The sequence below is a fragment of the Lissotriton helveticus genome, chromosome 8 (assembly GCF_964261635.1).
Source record: "Lissotriton helveticus chromosome 8, aLisHel1.1, whole genome shotgun sequence".
Lineage (NCBI taxonomy): Eukaryota > Metazoa > Chordata > Amphibia > Caudata > Salamandridae > Lissotriton > Lissotriton helveticus.
In genome coordinates, this window is record NC_136069.1 from 770,341,180 (window position 1) to 770,362,207 (window position 21,028).

Sequence of the window (21,028 nt, forward strand, 5' to 3'; positions counted from 1 at the left end):
GGCTGATGGGCCTGTAGTTGCTTGGTAAAGCCTTATCCCCTTTTTTAAAAACAGGTATTATTTCCGCACCTTTCCATGTTACTGGAATCGTTGCTCCTTGTGCGATGGCGTTACTAAGCCATACGAAATATTTGCACCAGTTAGCCCTGTCGGATAAAAACACATCCGCCGGTATTCCATCGATTCCTGGCGCCCTACCTCTGGATACTCCATCCATTGCCTCGTTTACATCTTTCAATGAAAATATTTCATGAGTATAGAATACCCTTTCTAGGGGGGATTCAATTAGAGGAGGCGGGTGAGCTGCGTATTGAGGTTTGAAAAAGTCCACCCAAGCCTCCTTTGCTACATGATTTTTCGGGCAGTCTGCTATTCCCCCACTGCCCCACTTTAGGATGGCCCAAAACTCCTTCCGCTGCTTGGCTGCACATGCTTTCTTCAGATCTAACCATGTATTCTCATCCCACAATCTTTTTGCCCTGGTTTGTGCTTTCCTGTACTCGTCCCTGGCCTTTAATACTCCTATTTTAGTCCTTAGTGCTATGCTGAGTTTCTGTCGCGCTTTTCTGCAGGAGTGGTCATACCACCCTCTTTTTATTGGGGGTCTAGTACCCTTCCTCTGCTGGTTTTTAAAAAAAAATAGCTTCTGTAAATTAGCAAAGAACTTTGGCTGTGACTCTTCAATCAATTGATTAAAATGTATTTCATTAGTAAGAATCTGCAGTCTGGTAACCTCTTCAATAACTATCTCCTCAAGGGCCTGCATATCCCCGGGATTATCTACCAAAGTTGCCCATTTAATGTGGCGGAGATTATTGGTTGAAACGACATCTAGTGCCGTAAGACCCCATTTCAAGTTAATTAAATGTACACCTTGTTCCAGGTTAAGGAGCAGGCACAATGGGTTGTGGTCACTCTCCAGTCGTGGTATCACTTGCATATCCACCACTTTATGCCAGTCTCTATCATCTATAAGGATGTAATCTATCCTGCTACTTGACCGCGAATTATCAAAGGTATGCTTACCCTGTGGGTCAGAAGGGGTGCGGCCATTTACTGCCCTCAATCCTCTGGACAGGCATAGGCTCTTAACCTGTATTGCCACTTCTGTCCATTTTTTTACCAGCGGGAGATCCAATTGGGGAATTCCCCATTTGGTATCTTCCTCTTGGGCCAGTTCATTATCCTCACATCCTAGTGGTTCAAATGTTGTGTTCAGGTCTCCCCCCACCAGGATGGTGTGCTGCAAGGGTAGAATCTCTAAGTCATTATCTAATGCACCTATCACATCAGAGGCTATACCCCCTTGAGTTCCCCTGGCATAAATATTATATAAGGTCAGGTTATGGCCATCAGCCCTAGTGAGAACTAATGGGAGTAGGTCACAATTATTGACATGTCTCTGTTTGATGGTACATTGTAAAGATTGTCGTACCCAAGTGGTTAAACCCCCAGAAGGCCGCCCCTTAATATTCTTTTTCGCAGGTACATAGAAATTTAAAAAGCCCTGTCGAAAGACTGGTGCCACTGCCCAAGTTTCCTGCAGCATGATAACATCATGCCGATCAATAAACTCACACCATTCGGGAGTTTCTAATTTGTGATGGATTCCCGCTATGTTCCAAGAAATGAGTTTAATTCTACCTTTCAACTCAGTGTTCCTCTCTTGTAAAGGTATGCCCTGATTAAGGGGGAGCAAGAGGGATGGAGGAGTACTTTCCTCATTACTTGCAATGGTATGGGTGATTAATGGGGTGTACACTGCTATACTAGGAGTATGTTCCCTGTGATCAGGTGTCTCACCCTCACTGCAATTCATTTCTAAATTCTTTATAATGCCAGTGCTCCCGTAGTTAACCTCTACAGCCATAACCTTTCCTAAGCTCCTCCATTCTTCCAGTCAATCACATTCACTTAGACCAGAAAGGGCCGAGAACCTATTTTCCGTCAATATACCCCAGTTGTTTCTATTATCAGGAGTTTTGGCTTTTCTTAGTACAGGGTTCCACTTAGTTTTCAGCATTGTTGGATTTAAGGTGTTACCTTTTTTTGTATAAAAGAAATCCAACGTTAATGGCACTATTTCAGTTGATCTACGCTGGGGGGGGTATATATTAGCTAGAATATTTGGCAGAACTTCTGGGTCGGAAAGATGTAGCACCAAACAATCCCCCTTGAATATTTTGGTACCACCCCCGATCCATTCAACTCTTCTAGCTTTAACTATTTCCTGTGCCAGCTGATCCATGCCTCCCCGAGCGAAAGCCATGTTTCTTGATAGCCAATGGAGAGATTTATTTATCAAAGAAGGAGTGTTCTCTACTTGCCCTGATTCCTGCTGTGGGACATTTGCTAGGACCAATATTAATGGTGAAGCCTCCACGATTAGTTCTACGGGCCCCTTCTCTAGATTATCATCTTCTTTTCTGCCTCTATAACTCGGCCCTGTAGGGACCCCTTTATTAATATCTGGATCCATGTCTCTCAGGTCCCCCCTCCCTAGAGCTGTACTCCCCAAGGTGATCAAAGGAGTATTTGCAAATAAATCTAACCTGGGGGCAAGTCGGGTAGATTTTGATTCGGCACTAGATGTCTTTGGCAGAGGGGTTTTCGTTTTTTCTTCTAGTGATTTTTGCAGGAGAACCCCCAGTCTGTTCACCTCCTCTGTAAGCTGGTCTATTTTACTTAGGAGCGGTTTGGTTATGGTTTTGATCTTATTATCTACGGCATTAAGCAACTTCTTGAATTGATCTTCATCCAAGTAAACCTTCCCTCCTACATTACCCCTTATATCATCTCCACTATTATCCTGAGGGGAAGCATTGAGGCGCTTTTTGCTTGACCGGAGACCGCCCCGTTTAGATATATTCTTCTCCCCCCCTTTTGTTACTCTCGGAGCAGGGACCGGTGCAGGGGCCTCCTCTCCTAGAAAAATAATTTCTTTGTCCTGTATGCTCTCAGGAGCTGGTTCGGAAATGGCTACTAGGAGCTGAGTCAATGGGTTGTTATCTGGGAACTGGAACACCTCATTGCTAATATCGAGAGCGGAAGTAGATAAAGGCATGTTATCAATAAGCAAGTCTGGTGAGTAGCTCAACCCCAGGGATGATCTCCTATCCTGGTTGATTTTGGCAACTTTCTGGACCATATAATTGTCTATGGTGTTGATGGGGGCTGTAGTTTTAGATTTCGACATTTTTAAAATAGCAACTTTTCCAAGTAGCGTCTATGCAGATCCGTATGGTATTGGTCGAAGGTGATATCCCAGACAATTATTTTTGGAGATTATAACTTACTTGGGAATTTTGCACAGAGGTCAGGGCCCTGGCACTGTCTCTTCCTGCCGATGAGGGCCGTAGAGGTCCCGCCCTTTGCCCGGGCTTCGCCCCGGGCGTCCCGCTCGCGTCCCGCGAGGCGGGGGTGTCAGGGAATTTATTGCGCCTCCTGGCGCTTGCTCCCCGCGTCTGTCGTCAGCAGCTACACGCCGCCGCGAGGCCTGCCGGGTGTTGTAGTCCCCGGAGCGGCGGCGCGGTGTTTGTAGGCTTCGTGACTCTTGGCGGTGGCGGCTGGTACCTCTGGCAGCTTTCCGTGGCTCTCGGCGGTGGCGGCGGTAAGTAGAACTCCCCCGCTCTGCCGGGGTGTCAGGGAATTTATTGCCCCTCCTGGCGCTTGCTCCCCGCGTCTGTCGTCAGCAGCTACGCGCCGCCGCGAGGCCTGCCGGGTGTTGTAGTCCCCGGAGCGGCGGCGCGGTGTTTGTAGGCTTCGTGACTCTTGGCGGTGGCGGCTGGTACCTCTGGCAGCTTTCCGTGGCTCTCGGCGGTGGCGGCGGTAAGTAGAACTCCCCCGCTCTGCCGGGGTGTCAGGGAATTTATTGCGCCTCCTGGCGCTTGCTCCCCGCGTCTGTCGTCAGCAGCTACGCGCCGCCGCGAGGCCTGCCGGGTGTTGTAGTCCCCGGAGCGGTGGCGCGGTGTTGTAGGCTTCGTGACTCTTGGCGGTGGCGGCTGGTACCTCTGGCAGCTTTCCGTGGCTCTCGGCGGTGGCGGCGGTAAGTAGAACTCCCCCGCTCTGCCGGGGTGTCAGGGAATTTATTGCGCCTCCTGGCGCTTGCTCCCCGCGTGTGTCGTCAGCAGCTACACGCCGCCGCGAGGCCTGCCGGGTGTTGTCGTCCCCGGAGCGGCAGCGCGGTGTTTGTAGGCTTCGTGACTCTTGGCGGTGGCGGCTGGTACCTCTGGCAGCTTTCCGTGGCTCTCGGCGGTGGCGGCGGTAAGTAGAACTCCCCCGCTCTGCCGCGGTGTCAGGGAATTTATTGACCTCCTGGCGCTTGCTCCCCGTGTCTGTCGTCAGCAGCTACGCGCCGCCGCGAGGCCTGCCGGGTGTTGTAGTCCCCGGAGCGGCGGCGCGGTGTTTGTAGGCTTCGTGACTCTTGGCGGTGGCGGCTGGTACCTCTGGCAGCTTTCCGTGGCTCTCGGCGGTAAGTAGAACTCCCCTTTATGAGTATCAGTATTTGACCATCCTATTAATATATATATATATTTATCCACCACCAAGTTTACTGTATCCCCTAAGCACGAGCCACACCGATCCAGGCTTGCAAAATCAGGTTTATATTCTGGGCACAAACAGACGCGTTTGGAGCTCAACAGCTCTTGGTCACATATATAAATAAAGACTGATATTTTGTACAACTATTTGTTGACACCGATATTTTTTTCCCGATACTTTTGTACTTACTAATATAAATGTAGGATGTTGATATTTTTGACATCGATATTTAAAACTCGATATTGTGGTATGGGGATATTTTAGGTGTCGATATTTTATCAGTGAACCTGCTGTGTATGTATGCAATTACCTGCATCAGTTTCTGAAGATGCTACATTTCATAGTTTACCATTAACATATGTTATTTCTTGCAATGTATTAACTAGTTTGTTTTAAGGTACTGATCATTTACATTATTATTATTCAAACTAAGAGCATGATTACGATGGCGGAAGGCCTGCCACCAACAGCCTGTTGGTGGCGGGCCCTCCGCCACCATACTGCGCTTTTCTGCCTGCCTTATTTATGATGGCTGGGGAAACATTGCGATCGGAAAGACTGACCGCCATGGTTCCGACAGGCGGTCCTTTTCCGACGGCCTGTTTGAGCACTCTCATTGCCCAGCATTGCGGCGGTGCATGCTAGGCACCGCTATTGGGATTATGATATCCCTTTCCGCCGGTCGTTTTGCAGTGGTCAACTGCCACGAAAAGGCAGGTTGAAACCGATTTAGGGGCCCATAGTCGGCCCCCCTTCATCCATGGGGCTGGGGCAAGGGCACACCTATTGTGCCGCACTACATATCCCTGGATATGCAAGTGCCTTCTATTTTGCATTGCAGTGGGGGCTGCTGACCGCATCAAGTGCAAAGTATAGATAATACGACCGCCATGGTCGCTAGCACATCGTAATTCGGATTGTGGTGAGGCCGCCTCAAAGGAGGCCGGACCCAAATCCGTCCACCATCGTAATGAGCCCCTAAGATATTATTTTTTCCGGAACTTCCTGTATTAAAAAACTTAAATCCACATCCTGAATCATCCCTAGCTGAGACTATGGGCTATATATTTAGACCAGCTCAATTCTTGGGCATGGCTTATGCATTTAAAATTACCCAACATGTTAACTAGGGAGAGCTGAAAAGAAATTCATAGATTAAGTAGAAAGTAGACGAGGTAATGCAACAATTAAAAAAGGTGGAATTCCTCTATACAGCCCAATGAATTACAGCACATTATTAGAAGGGTGACATTTGGTGAATGTCCCACTGGTGAACCTGTTATCTGGCTTTCTCATCAGATCTCTTATGCATCACTGTTGATACAATCAGATATCGTGGGGAATGCAAGTTTCCCACCATCTCTGGCGTAGTCAGAGGCATGTGACATCGCCATGCAAATCATCAGAGTCTTTCAAGAAAGCTGTAATTTTGTCTCTAATTTTCAGCACCCTAACATGGCATGGACACTGGAAATATGGGAACGGTGAGGTACCCGCTACTTTGGCGGGATATTTGCACTGACACTATATGAGAGTGTAAATTCCATCATCCCACGTTTTTATGGTTAATTTCTGGTCACTGAGGGGCATATTATCAAGAACTGCGATAACATTTTCGGCGCTTTAGCGGCAGGAAACAGCCGCTAAAACGGCGATAATGGACGTGATAATATGTCCTCGTGAATTCCCATAGCAGCCCAGGTTCTGGTGTTAACCTGGGCTGGTATGGGAATTCACAAGGGCATATTATCAAGCCCATTATCGCCGTTTTAGCGGCAGTTTCCTGCCACTAAAGTGGCGATAATCTTCTCACAGTTCTTGATAATATGCCCCAGAGTTTTCTCATATAGTAGTTTCTCTCATGCTGGTAAATCCACATTGTTACAGCAGCCAAGTTTAAATATGGCATACATTTTACCAACATTGTTGCAGAGGTTGTTGTTCTACCACATTGGTGGATAGAACGTCCGCCATGAAAAGCCTAAATCAGTTAGTTGGTATTCGTGAATGCATTTTCTCTTCTCAATACTAATTTGAAAACTAACCCATAGTAAGTGACTTTCCATAATGGGCTTACCAAAATTTTATCGCTGTCAATAATGGTGTTGAGTCGGTGTGCAATCGTCAGCACAGTACACTGAGCAAATTTTTCACGGATTGTCTTCTGAATCAACTCGTCAGTTCTTTTGAAAGAGAAAACAACAAAAACAGATACATAAACTATGTGCTTTATGAAATTTAAATCAAGCCTGTATTATACACGTTCATAATTATGAAACACCACCATATTGAATGCCCATACAACTTGTTCCTGTGGATAAGCGTAAAAGCAACAAGGAATTAGAGCTTTTCAATTAACTCATTAAAACAAATCAGAAAGTCAGCCATTGTGTGCCTCTTGAAACACAGAAGACATTCGCATAACGTCACCTGAAAACCCCATGTTCTTTTCCATCTATTTCCAGGGTCTGCAAATGAATGTATGTAGCAAAGAAGAGTCCATTGTGTAAGACAAAAAACGACTATTTCTCCCAAGGTTAGAGAAAATACATATCTGGTGCATTGATTCCAGTCTCTTATGACTCTTTAGTTGAATATCAATTGAGATTTGTTCAATAACGAAAAAATAATGTATACCTGCTCACAAACAACCTGTGTCTATTCAGAAGGGCGAACTTAAAAAGGCAACAGCACAGAAGCCCTTTCTTCTGAGTCCAAGGTTAAAGGATATGCATGCAGTAAAGCAGAACACCACACTCTGAACAGATCTAACATCTTACAATAGGAATAACGGTAGATAAATGCAAATGATGTATTCCTCCTCCACGAGCACCTTATTGTTCTGCAAATGGCAATGGCAAGAAGTCAAGGACTCTTAAAATACACAGTGAAGGTATATTTCTACCATATGAAACCTGCAGGAGCAACAGAACTCATTCACTCCTATCCACCGCCATTATAAATGGCGCCCCAGTCTGTCTTGGTTATACAAAGCTGTCCAGCACAGGAGATGTGAGCTCTTTCCAACAAGATCCCCTGCAGCATTTAGGCACTAAAACATCCCAGAACTCCCTGGTGAAAAGTGCTTTCGCTGACTGGTCAGGACATCAGCCTCCACGTAATGTAAACAGAGGTGAACTGGGAACCAAAAGCAGGTCTGGCTCACTTTTGCTTTTTTAGGTTTGGTGCCAACCAAGATCTTTTGGTTTCACTAAATTTATAGTTATAGTATTCTTACTTATAGTGCCATTCAGGCAGCCCCCTTCATCCATTGGTCTGTTATTGCGTCATTCACATTTTATTTTCGCCCACTACCTACAGCATGGAGTCAGCAAACTTCAGTTATTGGTTAATTTCACTGTGACTGATGGGATTCTGCCCTTTTGCAAGGAGACCACCTACACATAAAGTAGTTCCCATATGTCGCAAAGACTAACATGGCCATGTGTGCAATTTGAGACCACAGTTATATTTTTGTTTTTAGCCATCTTCTTTTTGCTTTTTTTATGATGCCGTGGGCGCAACAGTTCCCCCAACTTTAAAGTTTTACAAAAACCAGGACTAAACAAAACAATTACTGAAAAAACCCAAAGGTTTTGTATTTGTATTTGTGGTGGTATTTATAGAGCGCGACGGTCGCTCCGGAAGGAGCATCATGGCGCTGACAAAATCCCTGAGGTAAATCACATCCAGTAATTAAGGGGAAAGAGGTTAAATGGCGGCTTTAACGTAGTCATCCTTGAGGCTGAAGATCCAGGTTTTGAGCAATTTTCTAAAGGGTTATTAGTCAAATCTAAACCTCTTGGCTTTGACAATGCTTATTTCTCATTTTGTCTCTTCCTCTCTCTATCTCTCTCTCTCTCTTTCTCTCTCCTCACCCCAATGTCCCACTGTGCCTGCTGTGAAAAAGCCCAGGGAGCTGAAAAAAGTAACAGAAGCAGATGTTGTGGGCCTTAAAATCGGCCTCCAATGGCTCCAGCCTTTTGGGGAATAGCCCAGTAGGATTTATGGCGAATCTAGCAGTGAATGTAAAAAAAGCAAGTATTTGCAATGCAATAGGTCTTGCATTTACAAGAGTTTGAGCTATTGGCATTGTAAATGACAATACATTTTATTCATGTGTTGTTTTTAAAACAGTAAATAAAAGTCAGACAGCTAGATTCATCAAGCCGAAAACGGCTCGCAAAGGGCCAGATTCTGAGAATCTGGTCCTTTGCGAGCGCAATTTTTGCATTTGGGATTCATCATCCCAAATGCAAAAATCGCTAATTGCGAAATCGCATATTTGCGATTCCTTAAATGCAATTCATCAACCTTTTTCTATTTGCGAATTCGCTATTTCTGGCCGCTATTTACCACGAAGTCAGACTTCGTGGTAAATAGCGAAATCTCAGAAAAATGCACTTTAGTTCATTTTTCTGAGTGGTATGTTAAACACACACATGTCCTTTGGACATGTGTGTGCGCAACATCTGGCTACATTTGCTTTTCAGGGGTGCTACAGGGTGTCCTTTGGACACCCCTGGCACCCTTGAAATCGCATCCTTATTTGCGATTAGCAAATTGCTAATCACAAATAAGGAATAACTCCCCATTCATTCCTATGGGCCTTTAGGAACGTGAAGATGATTAAACTAAGTAAGTCTGGTAGCGTATGTTCCAGGAGTAACAAAGTCAATGAACTGGACAAAAAAAACTGCCCAATAAGATAGGCCCATGAATGGGGAGTTATTCCTTATTTGCGATTAGCAATTTGCTAATCGCAAATAAGGAAGATGTAGGAATCGCAATATTTTTTGCAATTCCTACATGAATCCCGTTTTGCAAGTCCTTAATAGCGATTCCTTATGAATCGCTATTCAGGACTCGCAAAACGGGATAATGATGAATTTAGCGGATTGTCATTTACAATGCCAATAGCTTAACCTTTTGCAAATGCGAGACTTATTGCATTGCAAACGCCAGCGCCCGTACTATAAAAATAAGAAATAAAACATTAGGAGAGAGCGTGTCCTGCCTGCAATAGCAGGCAGGACATACATATTTGAGAAAATAGTGCTCAGAGGCTGTAATTAAAGCCTACTGAGTAACAACACATGTAACAGGAGTGTCACGATGGAAGGTTACAAAATGAGATCAAGCCCTGATCTGTTGACTGGGTAGGAGTGTTCTGATTAACTCAGATACTCTGTCCATCACCACCCCCTTTTTGTAATTATTTTGGCCACCATGAGTGTGGAAGGGTATGCTCAGACATGAGTCCCTTGCTCATTGCACCATCAGGATTCAAGCAAGCCGGGCCGAAGACGGCTGTATTGCCAGAAACCGGTCCCCGGAAGCTTGTTTCCTTTCCAGTGAAGAATTGGCTTGGTAGTTTGATCTGCCCTGTTCCCATGATGCACTGGGCCAGGGACAGACTAATTTGCATATAGCCAGGTTCTGAACTGGGATGGTGCAGTGAGCTGAAAAACGGTGATGGATCAAGCCCTGATCTGTTGACTGGGTAGGAGTGTTCTGATTAACTCAGATACTCTGTCCATCACCACCCCCTTTTTGTAATTATTTTGGCCACCATGAGTGTGGAAGGGTATGCTCAGACATGAGTCCCTTGCTCATTGCACCATCAGGATTCAAGCAAGCCGGGCCGAAGACGGCTGTAATGCCAGAAACCGGTCCCCGGAAGCTTGTTTCCTTTCCAGTGAAGAATTGGCTTGGTAGTTTGGTCTGCCCTGTTCCCATGATGCACTGGGCCAGGGACAGACTAATTTGCATATAGCCAGGTTCTGAACTGGGATGGTGCAGTGAGCTGAAAAACGGTGATGGATCAAGCCCTGATCTGTTGACTGGGTAGGAGTGTTCTGATTAACTCAGATACTCTGTCCATCACCACCCCCTTTTTGTAATTATTTTGGCCACCATGAGTGTGGAAGGGTATGCTCAGACATGAGTCCCTTGCTCATTGCACCATCAGGATTCAAGCAAGCCGGGCCGAAGACGGCTGTAATGCCAGAAACCGGTCCCCGGAAGCTTGTTTCCTTTCCAGTGAAGAATTGGCTTCGTAGTTTGGTCTGCCCTGTTCCCATGATGCACTGGGCCAGGGACAGACTAATTTGCATATAGCCAGGTTCTGAACTGGGATGGTGCAGTGAGCTGAAAAACGGTGATGGATCAAGCCCTGATCTGTTGACTGGGTAGGAGTGTTCTGATTAACTCAGATATTCTGTCCATCACCACCCCCTTTTTGTAATTATTTTGGCCACCATGAGTGTGGAAGGGTATGCTCAGACATGAGTCCCTTGCTCATTGCACCATCAGGATTCAAGCAAGCCGGGCCGAAGACGGCTGTAATGCCAGAAACCGGTCCCCGGAAGCTTGTTTCCTTTCCAGTGAAGAATTGGCTTGGTAGTTTGGTCTGCCCTGTTCCCATGATGCACTGGGCCAGGGACAGACTAATTTGCATATAGCCAGGTTCTGAACTGGGATGGTGCAGTGAGCTGAAAAACGGTGATGGATCAAGCCCTGATCTGTTGACTGGGTAGGAGTGTTCTGATTAACTCAGATACTCTGTCCATCACCACCCCCTTTTTGTAATTACAAAATGAGACAAGGCGGTTCTTAGGAGGGACTACTAAGCCTTTTGAGCAATTAACAGCCACAGTTTACAGTGGACAAAGACACAAGCCAATCAATTACAAATATGGGAGGAGAGTGGGCTGAGCTTCAAGTCCCTACCTGGATACAGCATGCGTAGCACAGCAGCGCATGCTCTGCCGAGGCTCGACCTAAAAAACAATGTTGTCATGTTGTCAGCAAGTGCACGGACGGTGCACAAGCTTACAAAACGACGCATCAAAACCTTTTTTGGTAAAAAGACATCTTTAGCCATGCAGCACAGTTTTGGGGATATGCTGTGCAGTATATTTAAAACCATCTGCAAAGACAACAGGTCTTGAAGGCGAGACCTATTGGCTTTGCCAGCACTTATTTTCTCCAAACCTGACCGTCCATTTTACTGAAATTACCAGCATTTCATGCTCAGAATGGTAAAAACAATAAAAGAAATTACCAAAACATTCCCCCTATCAGTACCTATTTAAAGGCCTAAATCCAATTAGAAATCCCTTTAAAGTGTTCCTGAGATGTCTAAATAAACCGAGCCCAATAATTAAACATACACAAAAGGCACAATAAAAATACAGGGTTGTAAATACATTTCTATTAAGTTATAATGTCCCTAAAACATGAACAAATGGCCGATATTATCCTCCAGAAAAGGTGGCAACCCTACGTGAAGACGATTAAACTAAGTCAGTCTGGTAGCGTATATTCCAGGAGTAACAAAGTCAGTGAACTGGACAAAAAAACTGCCTAATAAGATACGATTCTAATATAGCGCATTTTCCAGAAATATTAACATGCAGCACCCGCTAGGCACAATTCAATGTGCATTGCTCACTCCGTTCTGATTACTTGAACTAGCACTAAAAGTTATCCCTATGTTACACAAGCCAGAGCGGGCAAGTGGCCTTACATTTAAAACCACACAGGAGAAAAGGCTGATTGGTTTGATATAGCTATTAAATGTATCAACACTTCACTTTGACTCCTGAGGTTTCGGTTGTTTACCATCACGAGTCTTCTGAGTGCCGCGTTTTTCTTGGCAGACATGTTTTGAGGGGCATTCTACAGGTCTACTGTGATCGAAAGCGCTATCTTAGTGAGGGTAAGAAAACCCTGTGAGAGACACTCATAGACAGTAAGATGGGTTGTTGGTATAAGCTCTGGTCAGGAAAACACAAACCAGGTTTGGATACAAACGCTCAACGGATGCTGCAGGAAAAAAATGTTTCCCATGACACAGGTGGTTAGAAAGCAACCGTTATTGCTATTCTGAATTGATTATAGGTAGCAACAAACCAGCAACAGATAGTCTCTACATTCAGTACATGGCGTTGAGGTGGCACTAATATTTTTACAATACATCATGAAAGGCATGCAGGTTTCTGTGACATGCCTAAAAAAGTATAACTGAAGGATGTGCATGGAAAAATAAACGTGCAGTGTTTCTACGTTGTAAGAACACAGTGTTTTTTTCATGAGGTATAGTGAGGTAGGCTAAATGGAAAAGGGAGTGTGTTCCACAGAGCATTGTCTAAGAAAAAGATGAAAACTTAACTACATGTTTTAAGTAACTAAAAAACACTTTTGGCGCCTTCGGCCTCCAGCTGCTTCAACAGCCTCTGCCTCTTCCGTAAGACTTTCAAGTGGATCCCCCCCAGAGTCAAGCAAGACAGTCACCCACGCACTCATCACCAGTAGGCTGGTCTATGGAAATGCCCTCTACGCCGGCATAAACAAGTCTCTACTCCTCAAACTCCAGATGATACAGAACACAGCCGCCAGACTTGTCCTCGGCATCCCTTGGCACGAGCACATCAGCCAACAACTATGGAAGCTCAACTGGCTCCCCTATGAGAAGAGAGTCACTTTCAAGATTCTCACCCACGCCTACACAACACCGGACCCCAATACCTCAACAACAGAGTCACCCTCCACGTACCCAAAAGAAACCTCCGATCAGCCAACCTCGTACTCGCCGAAACCCCACACATCCACAGAGCCAAAGTAGGAGGAAGATCCTTCTCTTACATCACGGCCAAGACCTGTAGCGAGCTCCCAATAGACATCATACGTGCCCCATCCCTGAACAACTTCAGGAAGACTCTCAAGACCTGTCTCTTCGGCTGAACGGCACTGCTGATCCCTCCCGCACCATGAGACCCTCACGGGTGAGTAACGCGCTTAAAATTCCCTGATTGGTTGATTGAATTATGGCATCATTTTGTTGTCTTCAAAAGCCCATCATCCTCAGTGTAAGCAGAAGATGCAGAAATAGCTGTCTTGACGCCTTTCTTTTAATGAGAAGCTTCAATGTAACCCCCTTTTCCCCCAACATGGCTGTTCAATAACATTTGTGAAGGCTTAAAGCAACAAAGAACAATTGGGTACTGGTGAGAGTGTGCCGCATGAGCCAGTTGCTGGCTGTGCAGAAGATGACAGCTGCTACTCCAAGATGTTGCGGGCTGCGGAGCCGGAGAAGGAAAGAGACAGCCCGCCAGATCCGACTGTGCACTATCTCACCTTGCAAGATTTACCCGATGCCATGACACACTCCGAGTCCCAACATGAAGTGAATGTTTCTAAAACATCTCTGTATGCTTTCAATAACTAAAAAATAAAAATAAAACGTTATGAGAGAGCGCGTCCTGCCTGCAACAGCAGACAGGACAAAGATATTTGAGAAAATAGTGCTCAGAGGCTGTAATTAAAGGATGTATGACGTTATAACGCATACTATTACAACGCATGCTTTTACAACGCAACTTTTACAACGCAGGATCCATTACAACGAATACCATTACAACGCATTTTTTTACAACGCATATACCTTTACAACGCATACCATTACAACGTAAGTATAGGTAAGTATATAATTTTTTTTAAAAATGTAAGTTATTAACTTTAATATAATTTAATTTTATTTAATTTTATTATTATTTTTTTTTAAATTTAATTTAATATTTTAAAAATACCCCTTTACCCAAAAACCCAAACATAGCCCTGAACCCTAAAAATACCCCTTTACCCAAAAACCCAAACCTAGCCCTGAACCCTAAAAATACCCCTTTACCCAAAAACCCATACCTAGCCCTGAACCCTAAAAATACCCCTTTACCCAAAAACCCAAACCTAGCCCTGAACCCTAAAAATACCCCTTTACCCCAAAACCCAAACCTAGCCCTGAACCCTAAAAATACCCCTTTACCCAAAAACCCTACTTACCTATACTTAAGTTGTAATGGTATGCGTTGTAAAGGTATATGCGTTGTAAAAAAATGCGTTGTAACGGTATTCGTTGTAATGGATCATGCGTTGTAAAAATTGCCTTGTAAAACCATGCGTTATAAAAGTAGCGTTGTAACGGGTGCACACCGTAATTAAAGCCTGCAGAGTAACAACACCCATGAAAGGCGGTGTCGCCATGAGAGGTTACAAAATGAGACAGGCCTGTACTAAGGAGGGGCTACTAAGCCTATTGACCAATGAATAGTCGCAGTTTACAGTGGATAATGACACAAGCCAATGCAGTAAGTAGGAAGGAGGGTGCGGTGGATGCGGGCCTCCCCAGGTGTCTTCACTGAGGGGGGGGGTGACAAAATGGCAAAAATATGTGTTTTAAACACATATTTTTGCCATTTTGTCAAGTTGGGGGTGTTGAGAATTTTCTGCACAGGTTACCACCTGACCTTGCTACGCCACTGAGCCAATGAAAAATATGGGAGGAGAGTTGGCAGAGCTTCAAGGCCCTACCTGAAAACAGAATGCCTCGCAGAGCAGCGCATGTGCTGCGCCGGCTCAACCTAAAAAGACACTGTGCTCTGATTTTGACTGCGCCTCAGTTTCAATGTTGAACGTCCGTGAGAGTGGGGCACTTTGTGTTTTGTTTGCATATTCCTGGGTCAGGGGCGTAACACAGGCCCCCGCAGGCCCCGCAGTGCGGGGGGGCCTCGACGCTCCAGGGGCCTCGGGCCCCCCTCACTCTCTGCAAGACATCTTGAAGTCACCAAGCCTATAAAGTAAACTACAGTGCGCGCGCCGCACATCACGGAGTCCGTGGCACGGACGGTGAGCCTTAATGTATTGTATCAACAACCATTAATTATATAGGGGCGATGGGTTATCACAGGCCCCCGCAGGGGGCCCCTACGCTCCAGCCAGGGGCCCCCTCACTCTTAGCAGAGGAATGAAGACACGCTGCCTACACAGTAAGCAAGGCAAGGCAGGCCTGCAAACAGTGCACTCCTCACACCACGGAGATTGATGTGCCTGGGCCTCTATTTTAAACATGAATTAGGGTGCCGTGCGTGGGCACGCCCTGCTAGCCTGTCTGAGCCTTTTTGAATTATTTAAATAGTTGGTGCACACTGCGCAGTACGCCTCTTACTTCTGTTGTATTTCCTATTGTTAATCTTATTAGTGTCTGTCAAGTGTGAATATTAATAACATATTTAGTGAGCTTTTCTAAGATGCTTTGTTTCAATCATCCAAATAGAGGTGGACGAGCCAACAAATAACAGGTATAGCCGAGACAGATCCGAGCCAAGGGTCTGGCTTCACTCTGTTTCCCAAATTATGGGTCCCTACCCCTTTGTTTGTGGTGAGATGATTTTTGGTTGCCACAAATGTTTTACCTAAAAAGTAAGAATGCCTTTAAATTCTGTATTTTTGTTACATTTCCTGGCTTCAAAGACGGGTTAAATGCCAGGCTGTGTCTTCTGACAAATTGCTGCTTATTTTTGTAACATGGAGACTGGTGTTTACTAACTCCTCTCACTTTGCAGTCGGAGAAAGAACAGTCAACTTTTATGTGACAATCTTGTCCTGGGGTACAGTGAGTGTGAATGGAAAGGTTGTATGATGTCATTTTTTTTGTTTGCACACAGCAAAATGTACATTCTTGTAAATGAACTGTGCACATTTAAAAGTTGGGAAAGCAAAAATGAAGCACATTTTTTGTAATTCTGAAATGTGATGGAAACAAAGATTTTAATGGTATCAAAACAAATCTAGACACTTTACTTGGTGGTGCACAAATGATAAATATTCACTGGAAGCAGACTTACACACATTATCATTTGCATGCAATATACTTTTATCACTAAAACTGTATACCTGTGCAACATTTAGTAGTCATTTCAATGGAAAATGTGCTGTCTGTAAAGGACGGAGTGCTACCACACAATGCTCTAGTTACATTAAAGTTGGTTGGGTCGTAAACATTTGTTGTTCTAAAATTAGGGTTGTGGTTCTAAAAACTTCGAGAAGCGCTGCTCGAAGAACTCTTGCACAAGTTGAGCCCTTGAAATGTTTGCTATACATATCATTCTACAACCATCAAGTCCATTCCCTCATCTTTTACCCTTTTCCCTCTTTTCCCCCTTGAGGATCCTCAAATGTTTCTTCCCCTCTCTGTTTTGCCTTTTCTCCATACCCTCGAATCCCTCCCACCCTCCCTTGGTGTTGTGACTACGTCCTCCCTCCGACCCCACTTAATGGAACTCTGCCTGAGGAAATCTACTATGTATGTATATATATGTATATAGGGATAACTCTAATCACTAGTATAGGCAATAAACCTTTGTACTCTCTACCATTCCTATGTGACTCTTAGAGTTTATCCATTTGTATCTCCTCCTTGTGTGACTTTACATCTTGTACATTTGCAAAATTTTTTCTGTTTGTATCCTTTATGTAACGCATGTAATCCTATGTCCTTAGGTTTTTCAACTGGTTCTTATGTAAAGTGCTCTGACACCTTCAAGTAAAGTTCGCGCTATATAAAATCGCATAAATAAATAAATAAGGTCCGTGGGCGTGGCGGCGCGCAGTTGTTGTCTATGCGTCCGCGCGCTGCGGTGCCGCGGTCTTAAGGGTGGGGGCGGCCCTCGTGACTAATGCCAATATTGTCATGCGCATTGTAAAAGAACGCGTGACTTAGTACTGGTACTGCGGTGACTTAGAAGAAGCCAGAAGGGTGCGGCCGCCGTGGTACTAAAAACAGTACTAGTCCCTGCCTGGCCTTGCCTAGTATCAGTCGCCCTGTCTTTTGTGGCCCGCCCTGGCATTCGCCTTCAAAGGAAAGCTGTAGGCTAGCCAGCCAGGCCTAAGGTGAGCGACGAGCGTGCAAAACTCGAGTATGTCGTGTGATCAAAACGATGGTACACCTGTTTTAGAGAGAGGCGTAGATTGCAGAAGGGAGATGGCGGGAACGGACCGTTTAGGAAATATTCATTTTAGCACTGGCAGGGGCCGGGCTGGATGTCTGAGATGATGGGGGGGGGGAGGCGAATATATAACCGACCGAAGCTGAAAGCGATGGGTGTCAGGATCCGTTATGTGTTCACTGGGGGAGGGAGTGCTGTCCTGATGGGCCTGCAGAATGCCGTGTAAGCGTTGCCCACAACACTCTAGGACCTATTTTAGAATCAATTCATTTCACTATTTCCAGTTTCCACATAGCTCGAGCGATGCATAGTCTTCCTTGTAGTCTTTCCTTGTCCTAGGCATCTGGGACTTGAGCACCACCTGCCTGCTTCTAGCTCACCATTTCCACGCATGTGCCTCTTGATAGCTGAGCACTCTGTAACTGAGGGCATGTGCCATCCTGGTTCTACCTGTTTCCTTTTCCAGCTGGGCACTATTTTTCTCTACCTGTTGGCAACGCGTGCTAGAACAACAGAATGGTAGGTGTGGCACCTTCAGCCAGTCCTCGTTTTTTCTTGTTGTTTAGGCCTCATTCCTTTGCGTATGTGGTGCTGTCTGTTGTTGCCTGTGAGTTAATCCGGTATTAATTTAGTGTGCTCCTTGGGGTGATTTACCTTAATTTCTGCTTACCTCGGTCCTGAACTGTAAAAGTGTTATACAAGTGCTCTGTTCTGTCCTTCGAGACCGGCCGAGAGGCGCGAATGTGAGCGAGACAAATTACCAGTGGCTAATCTCTATTCAAACAGTCAACCCATCTATCACATGTATGTTTTTCTCAGTCAGACACCCATGAGTCCCATCGCTTGCAGTGTCACAGGGCTCGAGCTGCATCTCGCTGATGTGGCCACACAATGCCTTCTGAGGTGTGAGGCTCCATGTGTTCCTTCCTGCTCGTGTGGCCTAACAGTTCAGGGTGCACTTCAGCCTTCTTATTATAGTAGGAGAGGGCTGATTTTCATAGGGCTGGTCCCTGTTTGCAGTGGCACAGTGGGGAAAACCATCATGCACTGGAGTGTGGTCTAAAGTATATAACAGTGACTGAGATTAATTCAAGCATGCCACTCCTCACATTTTAACTTTTCTCAGTGGGATGCCCTGCCTATGACATGTATGCCCAGTCAAGGTTGGGCATGCACCTAGCTCATCCCACAGGACCCAATCGGTACCTTACTAACAATTCCAAAACAGGCCAAAGCTGATCTGAGTTTGCTTGTGATCCACTGGAGCACGGACGTGGTCTGGTCTACCAGTTTAGGTTGGACTGTTCCTGTTGGATCGAGGCTGATTTGCATATGATTGGACTCTGTATTTAGTGGCACAGTGAGAATAAAATCATAAACTGAAATATCACTCAGAGTAATTAGCAGTGACTAAGATTAAGTCACACGTATCACGTTTCTCTTTTTTTTCAGAAAGTTCAGGATTTTTATTTCAGGACCTGTAAGACCATAGCGCAATGCAACCACACAGCCATAGTAATGGCAAGTGCCCGTTTCACAAATTCTATGCACCACACCATACCTTAATTTTCACCATGCCATACCATGTTGTCAAGCAAGACGTGGGCATTAGGCAGTAATGCAACTTGTCTAGGTCTGCATCTACCCTTCTCAATGCCAGTTTGCTAATCTCCTCTGATTGGGCCACGTTAGTACTTGTTGTTTAGTCGCATTTCCTATGCAGCCTGCTTTTGCTTGTTGATAATTATTCCTGTGTTTCCTCTCCAAGATCTCAAGCGATTGAGCTGTCATTTATCTGATCTCCACCAGTATCTCCATAAAAATGGAGGAGGAAGCAAATGTATGACGTGTATTTTTGATGGCAAGAACACTACAGCTCAACAGTAACAGCATAACAACTATTTAAGACACAAATAAGTGCCACCTCTTTAATACAGCCCATAAGGCACACATGAAATATGCTCCATGGTCCTATTTAATACACCCTCTCTCCAGTGCTTAGGTAAATACTATCATAATATTGAATCCACTGCTCAAATGTTTTCAATAGGGGAAGCCAGTCAGAATCCTTTATTAGTAAACCGTTGTACATTACATTTTGGCGCATGAGCCCAAATGTAGTTTAACTTAGCAGCATAAAATGTTGCAAACCCATTGAACAAAACCCCAAGCGCAAATGAGTTATAGCTAATATTGCTTCCATTGATGCAGCATTCTTCAGCGCTTCCCCTCATGTTACCTTTTTATGTGCAGCGAGAGAGAGGAGAGAGAGAGAGAGTGGAGAGAGAGAGAGAGAGTCGAGAGAGAGAGAGAGAGCGGAGAGAGAGTGGAGAGAGTGGAGAGAGAGAGAGAGAGGAGAGAGAGAGTGAAGAGAGAGAGATAGTGGAAAGAGAGAGAAAGTGGAGAGAGAGAGAAAGTGGAGAGAGAGAGTGGAGAGACAGTGGAGGGAGACAGTGGGGAGAGAGAGAGAGAGAGAGGGAGAGAGAGAGAGAGTGGAGAGAGAGTAGAGAGAGAGAGACAGTGGAGAGAGAGACAGTAGAGATAGATTGGACAGAGTTGAGAGAGAGAATAGAGAGATAGAGTGGAGAGAGAGTAGAGACTGACTGACTCAGAGACTGAATACTGACTGACCGAGAGACTGACTGGCTGAGAAACTGAATGACAGAGAGAGAGAGACTGACTGACTGAGAGAGGACTGACAGACTGACAGAAAGAGTGAGATATAGAGACTGACAGACTGACTGACTGAAAGAGACTGACTGGCTGAGAGAGACTGACTGACTGAGAGAGACTGAATGACAGAGAGAGAGAGACTGACTGAGAGAGAGAGACTTACTCACTGAGAGAGAGAGAGAGAGAGAGAGAGACTGTGATGGAATTGGGCTCAAAGTGTGTATGAAGCTATGCAATTCCTGTTAAGATTGCTTTAAAAAATGTATTCTCAAAATGTGCTCTTTGTAGTTACATCTGCTTTTGAAATACTGCATTGTCACATTGTCTAATGTTATAAAATGGAAACGAGAAGGAGCAGTGGATGCACTTTTGTCAAAACTGAACGATGAGTGGGCCCGATGTTGTATATCATGACGGGAGTCTGCACCAGGAAACCCACCTAAAATTGGACAAACTTCCCCGGCGTACTGATGGCAGGGACCCTGTAATGAATGGACCACCACCTATGGTAGCCTGTGGGCAGACTACGCCCAACCTTTAACTCCACCATCCAGTGTTACTTATAACGGCTGGATTGGTGACAGTGGCGTAACAATAGCCCCGCATCCCCTGCAGTATGGCGGGTCACTGGCCTAGAGAGCTCTAGACTGGTACGGAGGATGGGAGGGGGGCCCCCTCCATGTAGTTTGCACAGGGGCCCCCTCAAGTTTCGTTACACCACTGTCCTGGGTTGGACCCCATGGAGCTATTAACTATGCAAGCTTATTGCCCTTAGTCTGTTGGGCGTCAATCCCGGGTGCAGCCACCGTATGAAAGTCAGACAACTTCTTGGTAGTTGTTCCCTTTCAATTTCTTTAGTGTTTTCCCTATATGCAACTTCACACAGGGAGTAACCATGTGCAAATCAGTTTTGGTCATGCATCACTAGGAAAAGGCTAGCCTATCTGCTAGGCCATGTCCCTTTTGAAGGGGGAAGAAGTAACCCTAGACCGATTTCAGCCATAACTGACCTCAGCAATAAGGTGCAG

The 21,028-nt window shown here is 45.3% G+C and overlaps 1 protein-coding gene across 1 annotated transcript in view; it reads right to left on the reverse strand.

The window, feature by feature from the left end:
• The window catches only part of ABCC4 (ATP binding cassette subfamily C member 4 (PEL blood group)), a 1,754,849-nt gene that overhangs the window by 110,518 nt on the left and 1,623,303 nt on the right, over positions 1-21,028 (reverse strand). Inside the window, exon 29 of the mRNA XM_078657605.1 lies at positions 6,620-6,725. Within this exon, the coding sequence (XP_078513731.1) occupies positions 6,620-6,725 (106 nt within the window). The remainder of the gene's footprint in view (positions 1-6,619; positions 6,726-21,028) is intronic.